This window comes from Cinclus cinclus, chromosome 3 (assembly GCF_963662255.1).
Source record: "Cinclus cinclus chromosome 3, bCinCin1.1, whole genome shotgun sequence".
Lineage (NCBI taxonomy): Eukaryota > Metazoa > Chordata > Aves > Passeriformes > Cinclidae > Cinclus > Cinclus cinclus.
Genome location: NC_085048.1, coordinates 28482622 through 28502817, shown reverse-complemented (window position 1 = coordinate 28502817; position 20196 = coordinate 28482622). Strand labels below are relative to the sequence as shown.

At 37.8% G+C, this 20196-nt stretch overlaps 1 protein-coding gene across 1 annotated transcript in view; it reads left to right on the top strand.

Moving 5' to 3' along the window:
* LMBRD1 (LMBR1 domain containing 1) overlaps positions 1 to 20196 on the top strand; it is a 67865-nt gene that overhangs the window by 36370 nt on the left and 11299 nt on the right. Inside the window, exons 8-14 of the mRNA XM_062488566.1 lie at positions 5615 to 5740; positions 8126 to 8278; positions 12622 to 12686; positions 13433 to 13535; positions 14635 to 14739; positions 15979 to 16128; positions 18731 to 18806. Coding sequence (XP_062344550.1) covers positions 5615 to 5740; positions 8126 to 8278; positions 12622 to 12686; positions 13433 to 13535; positions 14635 to 14739; positions 15979 to 16128; positions 18731 to 18806 — 778 coding nt within the window. The remainder of the gene's footprint in view (positions 1 to 5614; positions 5741 to 8125; positions 8279 to 12621; positions 12687 to 13432; positions 13536 to 14634; positions 14740 to 15978; positions 16129 to 18730; positions 18807 to 20196) is intronic.

Sequence of the window (20196 nt, the reverse complement as noted above, 5' to 3'; positions counted from 1 at the left end):
TATTTTAAAGTAATTTGCTCTATTATTTTTATGTGGTTTGCTGTCTTCCTCTTAACTGATCTATGTGCTTATGGCTGATGTGGTTGATGAATAGGTGTTCCCACCTTAATACTTCCTTTAGGTGAAACTCTTTCATAGTTTGTGCAATTTAGGAATCTTGCACTAGAGGTTATGGTTTCCAGTGGAAAACCTTTCTGGATCTTTTTAATACTCAAGAGTTTGTCCTTTAAGTAGTTGCTTGATGCAACAACTTCAGTAAAACATGGTTTTGCAACTTGTTGCAACTTGACTTCTGTTCTGCTTTCTGTTTGAGTGACTACTGCTAGCATAGCAGGCAACTAATAAGAAAGACTTCCCTTTCTTAAGGGAAAAAAGGGTTATGTCAGTTTGGCAGGTCTCAAGTGTTGCTGATTCTGCAAGAGACTAAGAATCAGAACAGCAACTTTTCATTCTAAGTCTTAACTGTGAATGACATGAGTGGCTGAATCTGCTGCAGAATGAGAAGGGAAGGGACCTCGGAGAAGTGGAGATCAAGTAAATTATGCTCATGTAATTTCTCACAAGGTATTTAATGCTATGTCTGGAGCACGGAGTTTATTTGGGTTTGAGTGGTATGCTCAGAGAACAGGTAGAGCATGATTCTCATTGCCAATTGAATGCATCAAGGTACTGATTGATCTGTTTGTTGCATTCATAGAAATTACAGGCTCCTGCTTTAGATGGTTTTATTCTCAAATCACTGTCTCAAACTGAACTATCACTTCCATGAGTAACAAATCAGACAGGAGTCTCAAAAGCTTTGTTTAGACTGTACTAATAGGGCTGGGAAGCTGTGGTTTTTTGCTGCAGTATGCTGTTCTGTGTTTTTCCCCTTATCATTTAGAGTAGAAGGCCTTATGCTTCAAAAAGTCTGTAAGTACAAACTTCATCCATCTAGAGATGCCCATGGACAGAAACTCAAATGAGAACAAGACAGCTGCTCATGGATGCTGCTTCTGACTGGGAGTTAATAGGTAGGGAGCTCTTAGGATTTGGCATTCCAGACCTTAAGCTAAATGATAGTGGTGATCTCGTGTGTTGAGCACTTGTGGTGATTCAAGAGAAGGGAGATGTCTCTAAAATAAGTTGGTTTAACTATAAGTGTAGACTTTTTTTTCCTACTCAAATGTGGTTTTGGTGAAGCGAATCCAGCATCCAAGTAAGAGCAGAGATAGAGCCTGAGGCATTGGGGACCTAACCTTGCAATGTGTGTCATCAGATACTAGCCTGAACAGTTAGTGTTTAGTACCAGACTCAGTTGGAAGAACCTATGTTACAAACATGCTTGCATACTGTAATTGACTATTACATTTGAATGTCTGGTTTTACTCTTTGGTACAGTGTCTCTTATTTGACTTAACACTACTAGACAAAAAAATAGTCTAAAAGCAAATGCTGGAATCCGTTGTTTCAGTGGTATAAATATGTCAAGAATTAATTAATTACTGTTTTATTTAACTTCATGGCCATAAATTAACTGCTTTAAAGGCTCTTTTGATGTGTTTTGATTCATATTCCAAACTTCGAATCCACAGTTTCAGGACTAAGCCCTCACTTGGCTGTAGTGTACATCTTTGGTTTGTTTTCCTTTGCTGTCCTCAATATGTTGTTTGCTTGTTAAGTTGTAGATGCCTAAAATAATAGCCCTTGAATAATTTAACACTTGTACTAACCCAGGGGATTAAAACTTTGTCCAGGGCAGCTTTGAACTTTATCAGCCTGAAGAGAAATGCAGCCCTGAAAATGAGCTAATGCAGCTTCTGTTCAGACCTGTGACACATCACATGAGATGACTCATCTTTCTGTCCTTCATTTTATATATTGTTATCTTGGAGGACCAAGGTGTCCTTTTCCCACACTGATGATGTGAGCCTTACTTGCATAATCATCTTACTACTATTAGTATCTTCTGTATTCAGGGAAGGACCTTAGGCAGCCTTTATCACTAGAGCAAGCTTGATGTTCAAGTATGTAGTTCACATTTTCAAAAACAGCAAAGGAATACATCACTTTAAGAGTTGTCTTCTTCTTTGTAGGAACTTAGACTAAGCTTTAAAGCCCTGGATTTTATTTCTTAACAATTTCATAGAGTGAATACTTGATATGTTAATTGATATGTTGTTAGCTGTTTGAAAAACAGGTGGAAACCTCCGATGTTGAAATCTAATTACTTCTAAGCTCAGGTTTGTAAAATTGTTTAGACATATTGTCATAGTAATCTCTTATGTGCTTTTGTATACTGGCACTGGGTTACAATTTATTTGGGTTCCAGAGAGGGACCTCAGATAAATTGCAACCTGCATTCTAGTTTATGATCTTGTATGGTGTTCACATATCCCTTAAATTCTGTATTTATGCTACTGGCTGACCTGAGTAAGCTCTTTGGGGTCAGTATGGGCCCAATACTATTTAGTCCTCATAAACAATCTGGATGATGGGGTTGAGTAATCATATAGTTTGAAAACTATGTCAAACTGAGAGAAATAGATAAAGCAGAAAAAAGAGCTGCCATACAGACACTGACAGATGGGAAGATTAGTCCAACAAGAATGGCATCAGGTTTAGAAGATACTAAGGTAGTTTCTTGCAATGGGTTAATTCCAAGCAACAGTTAGTGCTTGGGTCTGATCAGCTGTGAGAGATGGTTCTGCTGGAAATGACCTGGAAGTCCTAGTGGGCAGCAAGCAGAGCATGATCCTGCAGTGTGCTTTGCAGCAGAAATGGTGTCCAGGCCTTGCCTGGCAAGAGTGCAAGCATTTTCATTGTACTTGGCACTTCCAAAGCCTTGCCTGGAAATGCTGTGTCTGGTTTTGGTCCCCTAGTTTATCAAACAGGTACACTGTAGAGGCTCCACTGAAGGCTGATGGACATGATTGCAAAGTTGCAGAGAGCAACCCATAAATCAAAGCTGAAGGCATTTTTCATTTAGCCTAGAGAAGAGAATTGTGGGATAGTGTTTTTTACAGAATCTCAGAATCAGCCAGGTTGGAAAAGTCCTTTGAGATCGAGTCCAGCCTATGCCCTAACACCATCTTGTCAACTAGACCATAGCACCGAATGCTGCATCCAGCCTTTCCTTAAACACCTCTAGGGACAGTCATTTTATCACTTCTCTGGGCAGCCCATTCTAAGGCCCCATCACATTTTCTGTGAAGAACTTCTTCCTTATGTCCAACCTAAACCTCCCCTGGCACATCCCCTGTCCTCTTGTCCTGTCACTGGTGACCTGGGAGAAGAGACTGACTCGCACCTGGCTACAGCCTCCTTTCAGGGAGCTGTAGAGAAGGAGGTCTCTTCTGAGCCTTCTTTTCTCCAGGCTAAATAACCACTGCTTCTCATAGGACTTATGTTCCAGACCCTTCAACAGCCTTGTTGTCATTCCTCAGACTTGCCCCAGCACCTCAACGTCCTTCCTAAACTGGGGGCCTAGAACTGGGGACACAGCATTCAAGGTACAGCCTCACCAGTGCTGAGTACAGAGGGACAATCACTGCCTACTCCTGCTGGCCACACTATTGCTAACACAGGCCAGGATGCCACTGGTGGTCTTGGCCACCTGGGCACACACTGCCTCATGTTCAGCTGGCTGTCCATCAGTACCCCCAAATCCCTTTCTGCCTGGCCACTGTCCAGTCACTCTGTCCCCAGCCTGTAGCACTGCAGGGGTTTGTTGTGGCCAAAGTGCAGGACCTGACACTTAGTGTTGTTAAACCTCATATCCTTGGATTGGGGTCATTGATCCAGCCTGTCCAGGTCTTCTGCAGAGCCCTCCTACCCTCCAGCAGATGAACACTCTCTCCCAACTTGGTGTCATCTTCAAATTTGCTAATGGCAGACTCAATCCCCTGTCCCAGATAATCAGTAAAGGCATTAAACAGCACTGGGGATGACACAAATCCCTGGGGAACACCACAAGTGAGTGGCTTCCAACTGCGTGCAGCACCATTCACCTCCACTCTCTGGGTCCAGCCATCCAGCCAGTTCTTAACCCAGCAAAGAGTGCTTCTGTCCAAGCCATGGACTGCTGGCTTTTCCAAGAGAATGCTATAGGATATGGTGTTGAAGGCTTTCCTGAAGTCCAGATAGACAATATTGGCAATCTCATGTAGGTGGCAAAGCAGCTTAATACTCTCCAAGGGGGTAGTCTAAAGGGAGAGCTGACACACATTGTTAGAGAATTGCAAAGTCCAGGCTAAGCTGTGCCATATTCAAAAATACAGTAATAATAATAAAAAAAACAGACAGTGTCTTGCTCTAGGTTCTGTGCATGAAACTATAGTATGTCAAAATTGGCTTCTAAGCAGGTCAAATTGTGTCTTGTGTACAGAAAACTCATGATATAACAGCATGTATGATGACATTTTTAACACACTAGCTTTGTGTTAAATCTATTCTTGGTAGGAAATGTAAAGCTGTGCTCGAAGGAGGGAGTGGTATTTTTGTAAACATCTAGAAAACTGCTCTTGAAACTTCTGGAAATACTTAAAATATTTGTAGACCTGGCCTTTAGGGACATGGTTTAGTGGTGGACTTTGCAGTGTTAGGTTACTAGTTGAAGTGGATAACCTTAGAGGTCTTTTTTTCAAACTAAACAATTCTCTGAAGTTCATAAGCGTTCATATATCAAAGACTCTAGTAAAATTGGATATTAATTGCTGAGGGAGAAAAGAACCTTCCTGCTGAACTCTGTACCAAAAGACAACATATGATCCACAATAAACAAACTGCAAGCTTCTGGCTAATGGCCATAAATGGCTAAACTGCCTAGAGAAACTTCTGGTCTTGGCCTTGATCCATAAGAACCATAGGGTAACAGAGAATGTAGTGTCATTTTCTTGTTGTTTACCTTGCCTCAAATATGTTTCTTTTTGTTAGTGGAAAGCTTATGGAACCTGCATTGGAAAAATCTGGGTGTAGAGTTGATGTAGAAGCTGGCAAAACACTTTAAATGATGTAAAATTTATAGTGAGGAGTAAATTCCAGCAAAATATATGAATGTGAATGTGTATCTAGGCAGTCTTGGAATGTAACTGAGTTCAGTTGTTCACGTAACTTTTGCTGCCTTGTTACTGCAGGATTTTGGTTTCAGTAAATTGGGTAGTTTCAACCCAATTTTGTTTTAAAAGCAACTTGAAGACTACTGGCTACAAAGAAATTGTGTATACTTTGCTTCTGAAACTACTAATGTTCAATACCTAGAAATTTCTGTATTGCATAAAATGTTGATTTTGATCTAAAGTAGGAAAATGTAGGTTTCTGGAAGCCATGTGATTTACCAAAAACAAGGACTAGTTTGATAAATCATCAGTGTGCTGTGCTTATATGAAGTCTTAATATGAGTCTGAGGGTCATGAGACACTAAGTACCACTGGAATGATATGGGATGCTGGAATTTGCATAGTATGTTTATGCTTTTCTCAAAAGGGGGCAGGAATTGGCTGCCTTAGTAAGAGTATGCAGATGGGGTAAAGTAAACACCCAGCAGTGATACCTCATAGCTACAACTTAGAGCAGTCTTACCAGATGAAAATACATGGTAGAAAAATTGAGTATGTATGTTTCCTTTTTATTTAAGGCTTATGGTATGTCAGCTTTGCCTCTAAACCTGATTAAGGGAACTACCAGTGCATCTTATGAGCGTTTAGAGAACACTGAAGACATTGAAGAAGTGGAGCAACATTTATTGAGGATTAAATCAAAGGTAAGGTCTTTATTGTTCTCATTTTCTTAGTGACTTTTGTTTCCCTTGTTTACTAGTTCATGGTCATGCTGAAGAGTCTTTGTTCCAGAAAGAATAGCAAGCCAGAAATTAATAACTTGCAGTCATTTGAGCTACTTTGAAACACGTGGTCAATTTTGTAGCAGTGATTACATTCTTTATATCAGTTCTGCAGTAGTTATTTGTGTCTAGCTAATAAGTGTTAACAAATTGAGCTCAAACTTCTCTAGGCCTGTTTGAGTGGAAGAGATGCTTTGTAGATATCAACCTCACTTTGTCTGCTACCAGAAGTGGTATCCAGATTGATTTATTTATTATTCAATGCAGTGTAGGTAACACTGGATACTTGCCACTTGCCACCTAGAGCTGTCATGATTTTAGGTCCATCAAACTATTAACCCTCTTTATGAATAAATACCAGCTCCAGATATTCTTGTTTAGCAATTAATGCACCTTGCTGTTAGAAATAATTTCTTTATGAAAAGCATACATATGGAAAGCTGTTCTGAGTTCTTAATATCCCTAGGATGTGAACACCATTTTTAAACCCGTGATGGTTTTGCAGCTAATGGGAATGCTGTGCCTCATAACAGCAAGTCACTTTTAACAATCTGAGTGCAAGCCAAAGGAGGATAAGATTTTTTTACATACAGGATGATAGGGGGAAATCTCCAACTTCTTTTTTTCAACCCATTTCAGACACTGGCTTGACCAGTGTTTTCACAACCTTGATTGGGGAAAGTGGCATTGGAGGTGCCTTGCTTCCATCCTGGCAGTCCATCTGTGCTGTTGTGCACTCTGGATGTTGAAGCAGTTTCAGCAGTCTTCCCTTGATGGTTAGCTTACCTCTACACAGTGTGGGCACCTTCACTGTTCTAGATACTTCGTTGAATAAAGAAATGTAAAAAGTGGTCTGTTTAAATTACCATGTTTTTGTTTTGCATAAAGTATTACAGCACCAAAGGCATCCCTTACTGAAATCAATATGAGAAAAATGAGAAATCTGACAAATGGATCATTACTTATTACACAAGACTTTGTTGGATTATAATAATTTGCATGCAGCTGGTCTTGTTGTTCAGTCTGGCTAAACTATAGATTCGAAAAGTAGAAGTTCTAAATTTGTTTATATTGTAATATGACCTTTTGTGTGGACTAATTTTTCTTGGTGTATGGATTCTGGTCAGGATTCTGCATCATTCTGTAATGGAAATTATAGTTCTTCGGTTATATGTACATTAAATTACGAACAAAGTGTTACTGAGAGTACTATGCAGTTGAAACTAGAAGTATGAAGGTACACTACTGAGATTCAATATGTATTATGTTCTTCTACTATGAGTACATTTGGTAGGTTTATTTCATTATGTCTTAAATAATTGACGCTTGAACTTGCAGACTGGGAGCTTGAACTGTTGTCAGAACGTCCTTTACAAGTCACAGAGGTGCTATATAGGGTATAGTACATATGTTCCCATTAAGAGTACACTGTAATCTCCAATTTAAGTGTTATGTATGCCTATATTGTGGTCTTAATCTTTTTGACAAATATATTTAATTTTTTTTAGCTTCCCTGGTATGAAGTGTTATATTGTTTGCAGGAAGGAATTTCAGAACTTCAAAATATAGTTTTAGTGCATCCCCTACTGTAAAAGAATCTTTATCCAAGTATGAGTTTGTAATGCGCTATCATCAATGTTAGAAACTATTTCAGTTCAGCTACCTATTGCCCATTTTGTTGCTTTTGCTTATAGCAAATAACTGAGTTGTATGGATGTGCTGCTCACTTTACATCAGAGTGTGGTGGTTCCTGCTCAGTATTTGAAGACTCAAAATTGAAATACATCGTTAAGCATAATCATCAAACTATCTGGTACATTCAACTAATTCTTGGGATGATGCTACCTCTTATCTGACCTATGTTTCTTGCTCAAGAAGCAAAACTGAGTATCTAAGGGAATGTTGGAAAGAAAATAAATGGTGGCATCGGCCTAATAATGAAATTTAATGGGAAGTGACTAGAAAATCACCATGTTCAACCGTCCACACAAAATACGGATTTCTTTCAGGTTAAATCAGGTTATTCAGATCATGGCTGTGCTTTTAAACCATTTTTAGCCACAGAGACTACCCACCCTGTTAAAATTTTTGTACATTTTCATTGTGAAAAGCAGTTTCTGTCACCTAATAGGAATTCCTCTTGTTGCAGCTTGTGACTTTTGCACTTTAGCCTCTTGATACTCATAGGAATTATACACATGTTAATTATATATTGCAAATTCTTTAGAGTTGTAAATAATTTAAGTATTTGTCAAGTCCGTTTTCTTGATTTGAGGACTCTTGATCTTTTGCACTCGTTGTAACCAGTGCAGAGATGGTCGTCCTCTGTCATCGAGGGATAGACGCACTTTACAACAACTAGAAGAGAGATTAAGGACACTTCGAAGGCGGGAGAGGCATCTGGAGTCTATTGAGAAAAGCTGGTGGATAAAAGCTTGTGAAGCTATTCGACCTCTAAAGGTAAAATTGATCACTTTTTGATACTTAAATTGAGATAACTTCCAACTTCCGTTTTCCCACATAAATCACAGGTCAAGTTTATCGATTACCATCCTGAATATCAACTGCGCCTTTTTTTTTTATTTACTGCAATACTACACAGTGATAGCCCTATAGTGAACTCTGAGCTGTTGGAAAACCTTTTATTTTGACTCAACTCTGATTAAGATTAAAAATGAACAAATTCTAGCTGATCTACTTCAGTGCTACTACCATTGAAAATCTGTATCTTTTTTATCAAACATGAGAAAATGAGGAGAAGGAAGAATTGTATAGCTGTCAGTTAGCTAAGGTTAATCTAAATTACATGTAACTAGCAGAAATGAGACATTTTGATAATATATGCATTTGGAACAAGCATCTTGCCAAGGAGTTACTTGATAAGTAGTAAGCTAGCTGCATAGAACTTAATGTTGTGATACTTAACCAGTGCAAAGGAGATGGTTACTGGGGAAAAGCTTTTATCTTAGTCTCTTTGATCTTGGGGCTTTGATTTTTCAGTAGATACCTGGTTTTGAAAACTAGTACTTTTATGAGCAGGATTGCCATATAAAGTATTTCTTGTCAACTAGATGCAGGAAAAAAATTTAGCACTACTTTTAACTGTAGGCTGCTTTGGGGAAAGCTGGGGAGAGGTGGGTGGGTTGTAAACAATTTCTTCTGTCATTGCTGCTGTTAATGCTGGGCGCTGAAGGTGATGGGCTGAAATTCCAACTCAACAAAAGCTTTCAGTGTGCAGTTCTTAGTGGAGTTACCTTGCTATGATACATTACACATATAGACTGAACTCTTTCATTGAAAGGACAAATACCCTTAACTATTCATGTTAACAGTTTGGAGCCTTCCTTTTGATCTAAAAAGTATGTAGTACAACTTGTGTATTAATATAAAGCTGTAACTTTTCACATAAAGCTCAAATTTGAGAAGTATGTTGGCCATATATTTTGTCTCTGGGACTTCACCAGTTCTCTTCTGTGTTCTCACAGGAAAGCATACAATATGTGCATTAGTTACAGCTTATCACCTACAGTCTGGATGGTGTTCCAGTGTCTCCTTTTTTTGTGGTTTGAAAGCTTTGTGTTCTCTCAGTAACTGTGACAGTCACTCTGAGTTGTTGACTCATGAATCACAGAATAAAGCAGAGTTGCAGGTGGATAATTTTTCCTGCCAGATTTTTCGTAGACATAGTTGTGCTATGAAGCATGTAAGAGAACTTGTTTACTTTGACTACATCTGTCCTGTTAAGTGGCAATGTCTGTCACTTAATTACATGTTAACTCTTGCAGAACTGTTTTACTGTTGCATGAAGAGCATTTGGGATGTCTCTGCAGATATGTAATCTGTTAATTGTTCAGCTGGGCTTTAAGAAAAGGTGAAAATCTGTTCAATATCCACATGTAATACTTCTGTTCAATGTAGAAGTACAGAAAGTATCTTGGAGCTTTTCTTACTATTTTACAACATTTTCACCTTCACTGCCTTCAGTTGGGATATTACTGTTCAGATATGTGGCTGCTTCTCAGACTTCAAGAGAAATTCCACTTCTTGTGAAGCAAATACTGGATAGAGAATCCTTTTTCTGTTTTGTATTTGGGATGGTCAGTTTCTGGGAGTTGCAGGCTTTTATTTGGATTAACAGAACAGAGTAACATGTTCAGGAATTGCACTTAATCTTCAGGGTCTTCTACAGTGTTAGTTTAGTGTCTGCATTCAAACTTGTTATCATATTGTCTTTGTATAGTGTCCTTAAGTGTTCTTGCTTTGTTTTATTACTGCTGAGTATCTATTAGCATGTGATTTGTTATTAAACAAAGGCAAAACTTCTTTAAGTAGATAGCCTCATTTGACTATTGTTTTACTCAAAGATGAAGCTGTTAGTTTTTCCATTTGGTGAAAAGCTGCACATCTTAAGATCCAGGGAATTGAGTATTGGCCAAGGTGGGGTTGTTGAGTAATGTTGAATTAGTCTAATTTCTTTCTACAAAATGTAACATTGCCTTCTTTTTTATGGCTTTATACTTTCATCTGATACTCTCAGCAACAAGAGAAATGTGATATACTATATGAATTCGTAAATTTTTTTTATGGGAAACAAACTCCAGAGCACATAGCTATGCTTGTTCAACATGTGAACAAGACTATAGGATACGAAACATGGAAGTCTGCTCAACAAAAATAAATTGGCAGTATTGTATCTGTATTTTCATAGTGTACTTCACAGCCATTGGGAACAAACTGGAGATGCCCAAGGTAAAATAAGAAAATGAAGTGCTCTGTTCTGAGACCTGCATGAACAGATATCCCCACTCTCTCTTCAAGGCTCAGTTCCTTTTGTCCTCACTCTGGAGTGGCACAGAGAGGAATAGGGAGTTGTCATCAGTCCATAGCACCTCTACTCTGCTGTCGCTTCCTCTTCACATTTCATTTCTGCTCCAGTGTGAGTGGACTTCATGAACTGTAGTTCCTGCCAGAAGCCCATGTGGGATCTCTGTAGGCTGCAGCTTCCTTTAGAACTTACCCTTTTATTCTGATGTGGGATTTTCCATGGGCTAAGCTTGGTTATCTGTACCAGCATAGTCCTCTTAACAGGCTGGGGTAGAAATGTCTGCTCCATTCTCTGGAGCAGCACTTCTTGCTGAGCTTGGCAACAGTCTACGGGGTGAATATTAACAATTTCTATAAGTTATTTTTGAGGCTTTTTAAACAAGGACCAACTGTTTGTGGATTATTTCTGCACAGAGTAAATTAACTCTGAAATTCCATAGTCATCTTAGTAACACTTCAGAAATATCCATAGATGAAATAACTTAACTTGACTGATCTGGGAGCAGGGATAGGAGGCAAACCCCTAAAACTAACATTTCTAAATGTTAAATGTCACTTCAGAAGACAGGCATATTCCAGGGGAGATACAAATACCTGTCTAGTGGACATGGGTGGCAGAAGGTAGTGAAGAATTAATGAGATTCAGACTCTTGGCCTCAATTGGTTTTGAATATCTATTTCCCATACAGGTAATACTTACCTAGTAGGAATTTGCTGTGGAGTGATAAAATCTTAGTACATTTAATTATGTGGAAATGCAAAACTTAATACTTACCTTGATATTGAGCTCTATATCTCATAAAACCTATATAATTTGAGTTGTTTTATAAGTGGTGTTCTAATATTAGTGTTAGTTTGCAGGTGGAAGTTTATCTTCAGAATTTAATGAACAATAATACTATTGTATCTGAATGTATTTGAGCAGTTGTTAGAAAGTTCTTAACCTTTTTGTGATGGTTGTTTGCCGAGTTTTGAGGCTAATAAAAACAACTGAAACTCCCTCATTCATGTGGAAGACTATGCATTGTGTTCCTGCATATAGAATTTTGAAATAACTCTGTCTAGGTCTCAGGTCTCAAAATGTTTTGGGAAGTTAAGTGCACTTACCTGTTTGTATTCCATGACTAGGGTTTCCAGGAAAATACAGTGAAACCGTTGGAACTGTAACTGGATGGGTTTCCTATCTGGGCTCTCTCCTGCATATCATCCCCTAAACTCCCCAGGGAAAAGATGGTGAGGGAAAAATCCTGTCAGGAGGAGGGAGAATAGTTTCCTGAACTAGCTGATAGCCCAGGAAAAACTGTAGGAGGTGTTCTGCTTGAGACAGTTTGAAGAATCAATTCCTGGCTTGAGTCCTGTATTTGGTGGGCATAATAAAATCCCTTTTTGCTGTGCAATGTGACAACTTTTGTGTTTTAATGAAGACATGGCATTTGGGCTTGGTTGAGTTTTTCATCACTCCCAAGTGACGTGATCATTGTACATTTCAGCATAGTGCTACAGGAGGGGGCTTTTACTCAGGAAGAGTGAGATGTTCCATTTGAAGTGTGTACAGATAGCCTCTTGATGGAAGCTGAGCTCACAGGTGGGGTGGTCACGGCACCAATCTCGAATTTCTTTAATTAAACCTAAATGCGTGTACGTAGTTGTTTTCCAGATAATACTGAGAATACAGATTGAGTTCTGCTAAATGCTATGTTCATTAAACGTAATGTGTCATGTCTTTTGCATGTTTTACATCAGGGTAGATTTGTGTATTACACTAGAGCATGTGATGTACTTGGCAAACTATATTTAGCAGGTTAAAAATTTTGTGAGCACTTCTCTCAAGTATTTACCAAAAAGTTACTGTTTCGAGTGTATTTAAGCTCTGAAGTGCTCAAAGATCATTAGTTTGTTATTGACATGAAGGCAAGTGTTCACTTCTTGCATCAACTGCAAACACTTTCAGCTATATTGTTTTAAATTTTTGCTTGTAGGTTGTGTGGGGAGTATTCTTCATCATGGTGGCATTGCTCTTCACTGTCTCTCTGTTCTTGTCAAAGTAAGTAGATTTCAGCATTTTTTTTGTCTACTTAAGCTACCTAGTTTCTGCTCTAATATAAAAATTTGGGTGGTTTGCTTCAGCCCCTTCTTTTCAATGTTACATTTCTGTCAGTAGAGCTACATTTCTTATTATACTATATATTGAAATGGAGCAAAATGGACCAGAAAAACTGAAGAAAACATGTTTCAGGAAGAAAACAGTTCTGATTCAGTAGAGAAGTTAAACATATGTGTTCAGGAAGTTTAATTTAGATTACAGAAGTATTCTGCTTGTTTGAATGAATCTTATTGCAGCTACTTCTTTGACTAGGTAACAGGTGCTTAAAATATTGCAGTAAGTAACATGTTTAATCTATTTAGATGTGCATTACACTGGAATGGTTTCATGGTATCAAAAGAAACATAGCCAGCTGCAAATCTGGTAGATTTCAATGCAAATTCACTCTAACCAGAGGTCTCAAATGTTGGCATTTTTGATCTTTCAGAGTGGGAAAATAAGCTTTATGACCCAAACCAGGGAAAAGCAAAAATGCTGAGGAGATGCATAAATCACTATATCTTTGACAGAACAAGTGCACTGAGTGTGGTAAAGCAAAGCATGTGTCTGTAGAGATGCTAGACAGCTGTCACTTTCTGGGATTAGTGAAGTTTGTTAATTTTCTTCTGAGCTGCCCTTTTAAATTAAATTAAAGATAAAGCTCTGGGAGAGCCACAGTACTTACACAGTTGTTCTAATTACTGCAGTTTGGACAAAGCTCTACATTCAGCTGGCTTCGACTCAGGATTTATAATTCTAGGAACTAATCTGACCAATCCATTAAATATGCTGTTACCAGTTCTTCAAAGAGTAAGTAAAGAAGTGATATACATATGTAAGGATGCTCTTCTATTTTCTTTTAAACTTCTCCCCAAATAATTAAAACATTTTCTAAGTGCATGTTCAGTAAAAGTAAGGCAACTTCCTTATTAATTTGTAGTTGTTAGTTACTGATGCAAAGAACTTGGGTGAATGGAATCTAGTTTGGGCAAGAAATGTGGTGATTGAAACTGATTTTGATGTGATGAGAATACAGTGGCAACAGAGAATGACAGCAGTTGTAGTTACTATGCACAGAATAAAAGCAACTTTGCCCCATGTTCTACATATATTCTAGTTTGTGTACTGGATAGCTTAGGCCTTTTTAGTGAAGTAAACGCAATTTTTCATTTTTTAATATGTTGCACATTAAAAAATAGGCTACATTGGATATGTTATAGTAAGGCATTAGTCTTGGAAGCAAACCCAACATAACCTACATCAGTTAACTCCAGTAGAGTTGGAAGGCAGCATGTACACATATAAATTTGAGTTTGTCATGAATAAACTGAGAAAAAGAAAAGTTTTAATACTAAGCTAGTGCTTTATTCCCCCCACCCTGGTTAAGTTATTCCTATATTCTTCCTATAATGGGTCAGCACAATGCACTGCTTCCCCATGGCTTTTAAAGCTATTGAACATATGAGCTTGTAGTTCAATAAGAAAAGTAGTGTTCGGCAGCAATGTTATCTCAAGCTTTTATTAATGTAAATATAAAAATCAAGTTTTGTATGCAAATATGATCAGAAAAATAGTCACAAATATGCAGTCCTAAAATAGTGTTGCCACTGTGGACTTGTCATTCTGTGGGCATATTTAAAAAGATTTCATCATCTAAGAATGTATAACACTTCAAAATTGAGGCATGTCTTAAATGAATAAAAATGCTTAGTGCTTTTCCAAACTAATTGTCTAAGCTCTATTATCAGCAAGCTATGTTAGGTATATTTAGAGTCAGCTATGTAAAACTTGAAAATAGGACTCTGACTACTTCAGATACAAACTACAGAAGTAGAAGCTGCTTACTTCGTTTTGAGTGGGAGAAGAGCTTTTTACCTTGTCTTTTTAACTGCTTGTGTTCTTGTTTTAGGTTTTTCCACTTGATTATATTCTGATCACAACCATTGTTATGTACTTTATCTTCACTTCAATGGCAGGGATTCGAAATATGGGAATATGGTTCTTCTGGACGAGGGTAAATATAACTTAAGAGTTTAGTTTCAAATACTCACATACTTAATAAATATGTGCTCTTGAATATATTTATTTTTGTATTGCTTCATAAATATGGGATGTTGCCAATAGCATTGTCTGTATGCTTAATGAGCGTTAAAAACCTGTTGTACAATTTGCACTGCTTTTGGAAGGTGTTTCATTTTGCCAAGCTATCAGACTTTGCCAAGTCATCAAAATTAATGTTTACTTTGAGCAATAGAGTCTGCTGACTCCTTTAAGTGTTTAATCTGTGTCCCTTTGGCTTCTGACTTCTCTAAGTTAAAGCCATATGATTGCTATATTTGAAATACTGGTTAACTTTATGGTCAAAATTTGTAATGGGGCATGCAGTCAGAGGTTCTTGAATTACCATCTGTGTGATGAATGTGTTTAGCTTCATAAGAAAAAGCAGTGCAGTCATGATAGGGCTATCTAAATATTATGTAAATAATGTATTACTGTATACTAGCAACTTTGTATCCAATGGCATGACATTCATGCCTCTGGTGTTTGGCTAAATATTTCCCTGCTAATGTGCCTACTTTCCTGTTAAATTTGTCATCTTTTCATGTGGTGACACTCCAAAATTGTGAACAGTCACCCTCAGTCTTTCCAATGAGTTGAGAGATTAATTGTTGGTTTTGGTGCTGTCATTTCCCCCTCAGCTGCCGACTTCTTCACCCTAATGTGGTACTCAGGTTAAGCCCTTGGGAATCAGTCAAGTGGTGTCTACAGAGCATCAAAAGGAGGATTGTTGTTTCCTGCAGTATTAAATGGACAAGATGCCACCATATGGTGTGCCATTTTACTCAGTCTGGGAATGCTGTCTCTAACTCCAACCTCTGTTTCTAGATCTGATTAGGAGTATGGTGATAGATGACACCTCACTTTGACCAAAGGACACAATATTCTTTGATAAATCAATGCACAGTTTGTTATACATGACAGGCGATTTAAATCTTGCTACTAAATGCTAGTGTACAAATGTTTTGGGCCATTAATGCAAATAGAATTTAATTTGGTTAAGTAGCTGTGCTTTGAAGCTTAGGTAAATACACCTAAAAGCCTGCTTTGAACCACTGGATTTAAGTTGCCAGAAGATAATTTTAGCAACCTCCTACTTCTGGCAGCAGAATTAAAACTTATTTGAACTGAAGTTTTTGACTGTTTCCAGGAAAAAAAAGGATATTTCATTGTGTTAATTTGTTTTTGATTTTAGCTTTATAAAATCAGACGAGGAAAAACTCGACCTCAAGCACTCTTATTTCTCTGTATGATACTTCTATTGATAGTTCTTCATACAAGCTACATGATTTACAGTCTTGCCCCACAGTATGTAATGTATGGAAGCCAGAAATACCTGGTACAGGTGAGATGCATTTTTTTGTTTAAATTCTATTTTCTGCATTAAAAATGTACTGTTTATGGAAACTTTGAAAGTCAGACACATTGTCAGTTTTTGAAGAGGCTTTTGTAGGTAGTTTTTAAATACTAGTGGTCTCTTGTTAATACACAGGCCAGAAACTGATTGCATTATATATTACACAATTTCTGGGTCATCTCAAGGCTTTGTGAAACTGTGGTTTGTTCTCCTCCTTGTGATAAGACAGTTGTTAGCTTCTACTAGAGTTTCTACTGGTCTGCTTAGGTTGCTAGGTGACTGTGGTGAGGATTATTTTGTATGTGTAAAGCTGTGTACAGAATGAAATCAATACTAGTCCACTAGTTGATGATTTTTATATGCATGTTTATGAGGAATGACAAAGATAACTTGGTACAGTAGAAAATGATAAACTGAGTGGAGCTAAGTGTGTGCAGATAAGTCCATTTCAGAGACTTTGGACTGTCCAACTTCATGAAACTCCACGTGGTTCTCGCACTGTAAATTCTTCTACAGAATTAAGCAGTAAAAAATTAATCTTTGCTTTTGTTTATGTACTTTTATGTATTTCAAGGTTTTGATTTTTTAAGTCTTTCATCTTCTGTACCTGAAGAATTAAATTACTGTATTACATCTTAGTTTGAGTGGCAGCCTGCATGTTTATGGGGAAGTTCAAAGTTATGTATCAGAAGCATCTTGAGAGGTTTTGGGGATGGCTGTTTATTAAGGTCTGGTGTCTTACAGGGGTAGACTTCACTACATCTGCTCTTGCAAATATAGACAACTAGGTCATGAACTGGTTGCTTATTCAGGCACAGTGAAGTCAAGATCCTTTGGTGTGCTGTTTGATGTTTAAGCTTCACAAAGACAAAACAGTTGAGCTGGAGTGGTTGAAACAAAGGATTTAAATGAGATTGATGTGATTGGATGCTGCTTTGAGCTATTGGAATATCTCTAATTTTCTAGGAGGATGTTCCTGTGGGAGGAGAACATAACCTGCTTTACAAATTAAATGCCTGCTGACTTCCTTCAGCTGCAACTATTTAGTAAATTCTGTAACTTATTATAAATTCTCTTAGTTTAAGCAGTGGGTACAGAATACTTGGGGCAAAAGGATTACAAGGAGGAAGTTGAAACTGGAGTACTGTTAAATAGGCTAGAGAAGAGGAGGTTGCTTGCTGGAGTTCCCCTGGTCTCTCTGACCTGCCTCAGCTAGCTGGGGTCAGAGAGAGGGGATTTTTATCTGGCATGGACAAAGGCAAAAGATTAGAGGAGGCTCTCCTTCCCAGGATGATCCAAGTTTATTGTCCTGAAGAGTTCCAGTGAGAAGAGAGAACATGGCAAATGCGGGGTATTTTCAGTTCCAACTCAGGGGTGGAGGAACCCCGGGTCACAGCAACTCGGGGCTGGCCACGGGGAAAGGGAGGGGTTAAGGGAAGGGGAGAACCACGCTACAAACCGAGAGGGGAAACACAACAAACCATCCTCAGTGCAACACAAAACCAGAAACGTGCATTACAACACTTGCTCAGCTTTAAACATGTTGGTGTGGTAGGATTGTCACTGCAGGAAGCTGAGGTCTCAGTAAATGCTACTTTACTGCTGTTCCTGATCCCTGTGACTAAGTCATATTCTTCTGAGATCTATTTTTTAAGGCAGGCTCCACTTTCATGGCCTTGGATGAAACAAAATTAACTGCATGTACACATTGCTGCTTTTTTGGACAGACATTGAGTTGTTTCTCTTGACTGTTCAAAGTGAAAGCTGAATTTGCTTAATATTGATAAACTTCCTCAGTTAAGTTGTTAGAGCTTAGTTTGATGTGCCAGCTTATACAGATTGCTGGTATGTTTTAAGCAACTTTTTTCAGTCTGAAGAAATGTTGACTCTTGCTGATTTCTTTGGAGGGCTTTCTGTTTAGGAAATTGAGGGTGTGAGTAAATACAGTAGGTATATGAGACCCTTTAAAGTGAATCAGGGTATAAAAAAATCAACGTAGTGCAAAGGATTTACATTGGACTCTCCTGAAATTATTTCTGATTGTTCAAAAATGTGGAACACAGAGTTCATGTTTCCTGGAAGGATTAGTTTTCCAAAGATTTAGGTCATTTAAGTAGGTACATTTGGGTTTCCAGTAGTTCACTTAAGCATAATTTCTCTTCTTCCACTCTGGCAGTCCAAGTATGTTGCATGTTACCCTCTGGCTTTTGGACCATAAGTAAACTGTTTTCAGTATCATTGTCCATCCTAAAACTTCTGTGCTGACTTTATCACCAAAGTTGATTTTCAGATTAATTTTATGCACAGTAAAAGGTTTCGTTTCAGAGCTCAAGTGTATTTTTCACAAGTCTTCAGAAAACAAGCTATTAATTTCTTCAGCAATGAAAAAGTACTTAGACATGTTCATGTTTTACTGCTCACAGCTTACTCTGCATATGCTATCCCAACATAAATCTCTTAGAATATTCAAAAGTATTAAGTTTTTTTAAATTAATTCACTGGAAAAGATATTTGGTTTCTGCACTGTCATTGTCTATGGAAGACCACTGCTGGTAGACTAGTGTGCTAATTTTCTGTGTTTATAATGCAGAGTAATAAGACAAATGACGGTCAGCCACGGAATGTGACACTTGTGTCTAAAGACTGTGATGCAGATGCACCCGAAGGTAAGATACATTTGTTTCTTGTATTTCTGATGCGATAGATGTATGCTCAGCTGTAATAAGCAGTTTAATCTGTCTTCATGGATTTCATTTGCCTAAAATGAAGCTTTGATTTATAGTTAAAGCTTACTTTATTCATTTGAAGGAATTATTATTTTTAGTAGAAACCATCAGTAACAAAGCATTCCAGTTAACTTTAAAATCTCACATTTTATGTGCATGTAGAAGATCTTAAGTATAAACCCCAGCTGGTGAATATCTTAGCATTGAAAGTGCACTTCACTGTGATATTTATCATATAAACATGCAGACAAGTATTCTATTTGGTCTCAGGAAAACTAAGGTTTGAGATTCCCAGTGGAAATTGACAGATAAGAGAATTGCATAATTTTTAATGAGATGTGAACGTAGGCTCTTCCATGAGTAACAATACCAGTGAAACTAGAAATCTTAGACTATTTTTCTCTAATTCTCTTAGAGTTATGCTGGAAATTATAGGAAATAATAAGTTTTCTCAGCTGTGTTACTAACTGTCCCCTTTTTGAGCAGAAGATGTATTATGGATATTCTGGAGTTAAGCAGTGACTAGCCAGCAGATTGATAATTCTGGAGTGTTCCTTGACTTTCCATCTATGCAGGCCTGAATGTTGATTTTCTTTTTTTAAGAGAGTGGTAGCATTTTTAGTGCTTATTCCTCTATGAAACCTGAGTGAGGCTGTGAATGAGTTTCAGCCTGGTTTCATTAAAAAACTAAGCTGAATGAAATCATGCTGGTTTTATTTTTTGCAGTCTTACTTGACACTTCCTTTCCCTCTGCATATAGAGTTTTTTCACAGTCTGAATTGCAGAAACCATTGCAATACTGATAGCTCTTTAAGGTCACAGTGATATTGATTGCTAAACTGATCTCAGCATAAGATTTATGGCCTTCAGAATGGTCCAGTTTTTTTCAAACCCAAGCCTTCAGTTGTTCTCACTCTGCTCAACTTTCAGCACCTCTGTATGAATACCACATGTACTGTGTGTGCATTTCTATCCTTATGAAAATGCTTGACAGTGTTAGTTGATAGAACAAGCATTTAATCTTTTCTCTTCTTATCAGTAAAATGTAGCTCCTGATTTTGACTGCTTCTAGAAGTTCTTAACAGCCACTCAGTTTTTCTCTACTTTTGTTACTGGAAAATATAAAACTTTATTTTTGTACTAGTGGAGACAACTGGACCATCAGTTCTGTGTTCCTAGTCTGTCAAGCCAAGTTTCTTTTGCAGGGCAGTTCTTTTTTGTTTATGCTTATCTTCAAATTTAGTATATGTGTTAGTCTCATTCCTGGTGATTCATAGCATTTGGCAAGGGTGATAGTTCCCCATTTTCCCCCATACTTAAATAATTTGAT